The sequence below is a fragment of the Nipponia nippon genome, unplaced genomic scaffold (assembly GCF_047370975.1).
Source record: "Nipponia nippon isolate SJK-2023a ecotype South Korea unplaced genomic scaffold, ASM4737097v1 scaffold_5, whole genome shotgun sequence".
Lineage (NCBI taxonomy): Eukaryota > Metazoa > Chordata > Aves > Pelecaniformes > Threskiornithidae > Nipponia > Nipponia nippon.
In genome coordinates this window covers 75,743,294-75,750,830 of record NW_028262369.1, presented here as the reverse complement: position 1 = coordinate 75,750,830, position 7,537 = coordinate 75,743,294, and the positions used below count along the sequence as shown (strand labels likewise).

Genomic DNA, 7,537 nt, shown 5'->3' with positions numbered 1-7,537 from the left:
TTCCAGTGGGGGAGGAGGAGGAGCATGTGCGAGGGGGAATCTTCTTGTAAATAAATTCACTTTTCTTCTCCGTGACTCTGGCAGAGGCGTCTCGTTTGTAACGCGACAGAAGTCTGTGATGATAACCTAATTATTAGAAGTAATGTTACTTTAGCGAGATCGCTGGCATTTTTACAATGTTTGTACAAGCACCAGCAATCTAGAGGAGAGAGACACTTTGGCACAAGCCAGACTTTTTCTTGGCCCATCATTTAAAACCCATAAATTAAAACCAACGCCCTTTCACACTCAATAGAAACTCAGCTCCTTTGCAACAACATCTGATGTGCTGAACTCTGGTCACCCATTTAAAACACAACGCATCAGCCAAGGCCAAGAGCCTGGGGCTGATCCCAGCCTTGCCTTTCTTTGCAAGTAGGAGCCCGAGCACCCCTTCCCCTCCTTCCCTGCTCCCTTCATCTGCTCCAGACCCGTAACAGGGTCACTGAGCCAAGGCCTCTAAATGCCAGCAGTGCTGCAGCAGTGTTTGGGGTGGGGAGCAGCCGACAGCACTGGTTGAGAGGCATCAGAGGTGCACCAAGCTTCAGCAAAGCCATGCAGGTTCTCCTGTTCAGATCAGTGGGTTTTGGGTCTCCACTTGTTGGTCTGGCCCTTACAGTCACCCACCATTTAATGGGGCTGCAGCCATTTCCCCACTGGAAAAAGGAGATGAGGCTTTGTGTTAGCTCTGTGCAGTCAGTGCAGGGCTGAGCTGCCCCTTTGTGCCCTGTTTCTTCTGAGGGCGGTCCCATCCATGTCCCTCTGTCTAGGACCTGGTGAGCAGCACCCGGGCAGGGGGACCTAGGCAGGCACAGCCAGGGGCTCCCAGGGATGCCACTGTCTTGCAGGAGCCACTTGTGTGGGGCTGGGAAAACAAAGCCAAATGACTCCTGCTCCATTAGCGAGTCCTCCCTGGGCAGAGCACTGCAGGCTCCCAGCCCTGGTCCCTGGGCAGGCCAGGGAGGGACTCTGGGGCATCCCACATGGCTGCCACCATGGGACCACCCCTGGGTCACCTGGGGCTGCAGGCACCCTTGTCCATGGGTGAAGAGGAGGCAACTGGCTGCACACTCAGGAGGCAAGGACAGGCAGAGGGGAGGCTGGCTAAGAAAGCAAGCTCACCAGCACCAGCTAGAATCCCCCTGACCTTCCTGGGGACCAGCTGGGTCATTGGAGCTCCATGGCAAGAAGTCTGAAGGCAGGATCCACCACTGGGGTCTCACACCCTTTGAACCCCATGGCAAGCCCTATGAAACAGCCTGCAGGAAGGTCCAGGCACATAAGGGACAACTCAGCTAGGGAAAAAAGAGGGTAAAGGGGATGGAGCTGCTGGGTTACCACTGGGAGGGTGCCTCACTGACAGCTGCTGGCCAGGGAAGGAGGGAAGGAGCTGCAGGTTGCGATGCCGTCCTTCTATGTGCCAGCCTGCCGTGTGTGCCCAGCAGCCACACACAATGGCAGCCTGGCGAAGGTGCAGCGTGCTGCACGGCGGAGAGGCCCAGGCATCCAGCACTGCTGCTGCAGACCTGCCTGGGAACAAAAGCTGGAGCCAGACGGGCAGCACAAAGGGGCTGGTGCTGCCGGGGCAATTAGGGCTGCGGTGGTTGGTTGGCCACCACGTGATGTTATATATTGATGAACTGGCTACCTCTGCTTTTAAAAGGCATGAGATGGGCTGGACCAGAGCTCTGTTGGCCGCAGACACTTTCCAGGGACTGAGCAGCAGGTTAATCCCTGAATGGGCAACAGCTCTCCATTCCCATGTGTGCAGTGGCAGCGGGTACGCCGTGGTCCTCGCTGGGAGTGGGGCCAGCAGGGGAGGGAAGGGGCTGGCTCTATTAAGGGTCATCAATCACATGATGAGCACTTTTCACTCGACAGCGGTTCCTCCTACTTCTGCTTGGGCCTGAGCCAGCTGGGACTCGACCAGAAACTCCGGCCAGCAGAGGTAGAGCCCAGTCCCGGAGCCTGAGAGCCACAGAGTAACGTGGCAGGACGGGACCGAGCTCCTTTGGTCACAAAGGCTGAGATGCAAAAGGGGACACAGTGAGGTGTCTGTGCCTGCACATCCCCAGGCCTCTGCAGATGCTGCTCAGGAGCAGAGGTGGGCCTTTGTCTCCACCTTCAGAGCCCAGGGACCCAGAGCTCCCTGAAGAGCTCTGGGATGAACCCCAGAAAGGCTCAGCTGCAATGACCATAAGCACAAAGCTGAACAAAATTAGCACGGGATCTGTACTAGGCAGGATGGAGGTCTTCTGGGTAAAAATACTCCTGAATGTACAATTTGAACACTTGGGTTCATTTTTTCTTTATTTGCTGATACACAGTTTTTCTTGCCACAGCAGAAATTTTGGGAGAGGGTAGACAACCCCACGCTGAGTGAGGTGCATACCCTCGATCTTTCCTCCAAGGAATCTAGGCCACCTTTTAGGATCTTTGGGAGCAAGAAGGGCTAGGCAAGGCAGAAATATTGGCTGCAAACCCTTTGACATCTCTGTTTTGCACACAGCAGTGTGGCTTACCTTGATACCTCTGGGTTATCAATACGCATAATTTTTCCTTCCTACCAAACTCACAGCCATGGGACAGGAAACAGGGCATTACACGGTACAGGGGCCCATGGGGAATCACTCTTCTGGGGAAATCCTTACAGAGGGAGGGAGAGACTTTACTCTTCTCTGTGTTCACGCAGAGGATCTTTGTAGTTAATCCCACGTACTGGGAGAGGAGAGGTCCCTGTCCCAGGCCTGGTGAAACCGCCCCAGGGGTCAGCCAGGAAAGGGGAGCTTGTGGCAGGGAAATATCGATGGCGGAGGGAAACACACCTTCCTCAGGAAGAGCACAAAGTGCCCTGCCTGCCTGGAAGGGCTGTGCCTGTGCTGGAGCTGAGTCTGGCTCCCCCGGAGCAGCAGGATGATTCCCCTTCTTTGCCCTGGGGTCTCTGTACCTCCCTGGTTTTATTCACACTTTGCAAAATAAACTCCCCAGAGTTCTTCTCTGATAGCCTTCCTTCCAGGGGCCTTTGATGGTTTGCCTGTGTTAACAGGGCCACTGCTTAAATCCCCAGTGTTTGCTTACCTCTCTTCGGGATGCCCACCCACACCCTGGCTGTCTCCACACCATGGATGTACATCCCCACGTACCGCTGAGAACCAGCTCTCCCCGGCTGGCAATGTCGTGGCAGCAGAGGAGCAATGACAAGGTCATGCCAGACCTTCCACATCACTTTCCTAAGGGCTGGGGAGGGATCTGTTGCATCTCCTGTGTGTTAGTTATTGTGACAAGCACAGAGGGTGGAGGCTTGCTCCAGAGAGGAAAGACAACATGCCCCAACCTCAAAGTAGTCCCTGTGGCTCAGGGCTGCCATTGCCTTCAATGCACATGCTGCTCAAGCAGCCTCCCCGGGGCACTGCTGGTAAGTGTCTGCACCCAACAGGGCTTAGGGTCTTTTTGGCTGGGCTTGTTCCTACATCATGTCTTAATTTCACAGTGGCTGTCTCGGGCTTTGCAGGGGCCCACATGTTTCTAGAAGCGTGCTGGCACAAGGGTTGGTTTGGTCCATTGTTCTCACAGATGTTTCTGCCCCAGCAGCTCCCCTGGCTTGTGCCATCACTGCACTGCTTGCACAGACATCCCTAAACCTCCCAGCCATTCTCAAATTGCCTTTGACAGCATCATGTTCCTCCCACTCTTCTTTTTAACCCACTTTTCTTCTTCCTCCTTTGACTTCCAGGGATTCTTTCCCGTTAGACCTCTTGCAAAAAAACAGCTGCAGTCGCTCAACTTCATATCACTGGGACTTAGCTATTTAAGTCTGAACACTGTGAAATTCAGGAGCGTAGAAAATTGCATCCCCCTCAAAAGCCAGAGCAGCAACAAGAGACGCTTTGCCTGTGTTTAGCCACTGATTTCTGCTTTCCTCATCCTTGAACAGTGCTGCAAAAACAAACAGGTAATGAACGAGAAACTCGGTAACAGAATCCAGCCAGATGAATGGAAAGATCATATGTTGGTGTGAACATGGACAGCTCTTCTAGCCTTTAAAACACAGCTTTAGGTGTAATTAAACCAGTTGCGTTCTGCAAACAGAAGACTCAAGTAAAGCAGCAGCCCTCCTCCAGAGCCAGTGCTGTTTGCTTCGCTGCGGGCAGGAGTTTTTACAGCAGGGGAGACTGAAGAGCACAGATGCTCTCCTGTGTGGACAGCCTTCTCTGCTAAAGAGAAAGCCTGGTGTTCCCAGGCTTCTGTTTTGTCAGAAGATGACATTTTCCAAAGTGCTCTGATTGCCATGGGTATGCTGACCAAGTTTGTATCATCCCAAATTTAACCCCTCCCTCAAAATGTAGGTTTCCTGACAAGGTGTATTTGATTTAAGCTGTTCTTTTAATTTATACCTGCATCCTCTGCAAATGGAAATGTAGGTGATACCACATTATTAGTGCAGCAGAGTAGCACAGCCCGGAGCAGTGAACAAGTCTGTGTCTGGAGAACACCTAACTTCGGGTCTCTGGGCTTACAGCGACAGTGCTGTCTGTAGACTCTGAGTCCCAAGCATGTTAAAGCAGTAATCTGGACGGCCAGCCTTTGCTCTGTAATAGTTGCTTTATAGCAGATGGGCTGGATGAGCTGGGGAGAAAGCGGGGCTGATAGAAGGCCACGTTGCTGGTCAGAGCCCACATGCAGGGAAGCTCTCCTGTGTCCTTGTGGGCACGTGTCTGCCTGTCCCATGGATGTGTCTTCTCAGGGCCTCTGCAGGAAAGAAAACCAGGCCTGCTCTGAACCATCAGCTGGGCGTAACGGTGGGGCAGCTGGGGCTGAGCTGCAGAGCACAAGTCTCCATGGGAAAGAGTTGAGACTGAGTCAGTGAAATGGTCTGATTGTGTCTTCCCAAGGTGTCCCTTCCCTGCCACCAGCCTAGCTCTCCAAAATCCACAAAAGACCCAGTGGAATTTTTCCTTTTCTGGGGATCCTGGTTGCCCGTGGGTGGTTGGCACCATGTCTGGTCCTTGCAAAATTTGTGGCCTCTTCCTGACCACAGCGAGCAGCACGTTGGCCAAGAGCTTGTAGACCTCTTTGGGCTGTTGAGTGGAAGGCACTGCTTGATGGATCAAGGCATTTCAGTTTCATGCTGTTATTTAGAAATAAAATATTTTTTGATAAGGTACCACCCTTTCATTTCCCATCTGAGTCCACATCCACCTCCTAAGACTTAGAAGGTTACACGTCTAATTCGAAGCAGCATGATGTAGCCCTTCTTCGTGTTCCTTGTCTGTCATGTCACCATGTCACCAAAGCCCAAGCGTGCTCTGCCCAGCGCACCCTTTTGCTGTTCTGAACTGCCCTGACACATGGTTATCAGTTGACGAGTTGGATGAAACCCATCATATTCCAAATCAAGCATATGTGTAGCTCAGACTGGATGGTCAAGCATCACTTGGAGCCATTTAGGGAAAGACGATCACTTTTGGGGTCCAGGCTTCACCTCCACCAGACTTGTTCCTGTTCCTGTTCCCTGCCATTCTGGGGGAATGAAAACCAAGAGAGAGTTGGAGGGTTTGACTGGGCAGCGCAACTCGCTGCACTCGCTGCCAGCTGCAAACGCTCAGTAAACAATGCCGAATCGCCAAGGGAAAAATGAAAGCCCATTAACGGGGCGAGCCCGGGGATTCACTTTTGAGAGGCTGCAGAGCACTTATCTGATGGAGCGAGGCCATTAAGTGCCGCGAGGTGCAGCAGGCCCCCTCCGCTCCGGGTGCGGACAGCCTGGGGGTGCCTGCGCAGCCCGCCGCGCCCCCGGCTGCTCCCCCGGGCTGCTTGGGCTCCCCTGGGAGCCTCCGGGGGCCTGGCCGGCAGCGGGGCAAGGGGAGGGGGCAGAGCTGCCCTGGGACGGGAGCTCGGGTCGCGAGAAAGCGCCGGCTCACCCGCCCTCCAAACTCCCGGCAAGCGGCTCCGAGCTGCGCAGCGGCTCCGGCGAGTCCAGAGCGAGCGGCCCTGTCCCGGGGGGACCCCGGGAGGGCCCGGGGGAGCTGCCCACCTGCAGCCCCACGCCGGCCCTGGGCAACCGGGTGTGGGCAGGGGAGCCGGCGGCGCCCGGGACCCCCGGTGCGGGCTCCCCCCGCCGGGCTCCCATTGGCCGCGGGGCGGGACGTGCCGCCCCGCTCCCGGCCCTATATTAGGGCAATATTGCCCCGGTGGGGTGCGGGGAGCGGCGCTGCCCCGAGGGTCATGGACCTGGGGTATTTTCCCCTCGCCTTCCCGCCCGGGCTGTGCCGCGGGACCCCGCAGCCCCCCTACCCCCGGCGGGGGAACGGCGCCTTCCTGGCGCTGGGCACCGCGGCCAGCGCCGCGCCCCCCCTGCCGCCTGCCTGCGCGGGGGCGGCGGGGTACGGGGCCGCCCCCGCCGCGGCGCCGGGCCCCGGCTACCGGCCGACCCGCGGAGCCGGGCCGCCGGCCTTCGCCACGTCCATCTTCCCCGGGAGCGGCCGCCCGCCTCCGCCGCCGCCGCCGGAGCCCGGCCGCCCCTGCCCCGGGGCGGGCGGCGAGGGGCTGCGGCGCCTCTCGCCCTGCCCCGGGGCCGCCCCCGCGCCCGGCTCCCCGGCCCCCGCAGCGGCCCCGGCGGCGCCCCGCACCTTCGAGTGGATGCGAGCGAAGCGGAGCCCGCCCGGGAGAAGTGAGTGGGGCGGCGGGGCGCGGGCGGGGGCTGCTCCCATCCCGGCTCCCCTCTGCCCCCCCTCCCGCCCCGACCCCCGCCCCGCTCCCTTCCCCTGCCCCCGCTGAAGCGCGGTGTTTTTCGGCGTTGCAGGCGGCGCGGCGCCGTGCGGGGGGGAACCTCCCGCCTGCCCCGCGCGCACCAGCTTCAGCACCCGGCAGCTCACGGAGCTGGAGAAGGAGTTTCACTTCAGCCGGTACCTGTCGCGGGCCCGCCGCCTCGAGGTGGCCCGCTCCCTGCGCCTCCGCGACGCCCAGGTGAAGGTCTGGTTCCAGAACCGCCGCATGAAGCAGAAGAAGCGGGAGCGGGAGGCGCTGGCCGCCCCCGCCGCCGCGCCCACGGGTGCCCCGGGCGGCCCCGCGTGAGGCCCCGCCGCCCCCCACGGAGGGCTCTGCCCGGGGCGGCGGGGCTGGGCTGGAAGCTGCGGCCGCCGGGGCGCTCCAGGTGTCCTTTCACGCGGGACCGCGGCGATGCAGCTCCGCTGCCTTTTCTGTTGCAACTTATTTACGGCTTTATTTATGAGGCTTCAGGGAAAGGTGCCAGCCCGAGACGCTGCTGCTCAGGTTCGGGCCGGGCCGCGGCAGCGGGCGGGCGCGGCTGGGAGCTAACGGGGGCTGCCGCTCCCCCCGGGGAGAGCCGAGAGCAGCTCCGCCAGCCCCCCGGGGTCCGCGGGGCGGTGGGTGCACGGGGGGCCGCCCCAAGCTTCCGACCCCTTCTTCGTTTTGCATTTAAAAAGAAGATCCGCAGGCTCAGGCAAAGTTCATGCGGAAGGGGGGAAGAAACCCCGAG

At 58.7% G+C, this 7,537-nt stretch overlaps 1 protein-coding gene across 1 annotated transcript; it reads left to right on the top strand.

The window, feature by feature from the left end:
* Positions 1–6,264: 6,264 nt before the first annotated feature.
* Positions 6,265–7,113, top strand: HOXD1 (homeobox D1). Its single transcript, XM_087733055.1, has 2 exons — positions 6,265–6,709; positions 6,842–7,113. The coding sequence occupies exons 1-2, from the start codon at positions 6,265–6,267 to the stop codon at positions 7,111–7,113; spliced, it is 717 nt and encodes a 238-aa protein (XP_087589181.1).
* Positions 7,114–7,537: the final 424 nt, after the last annotated feature.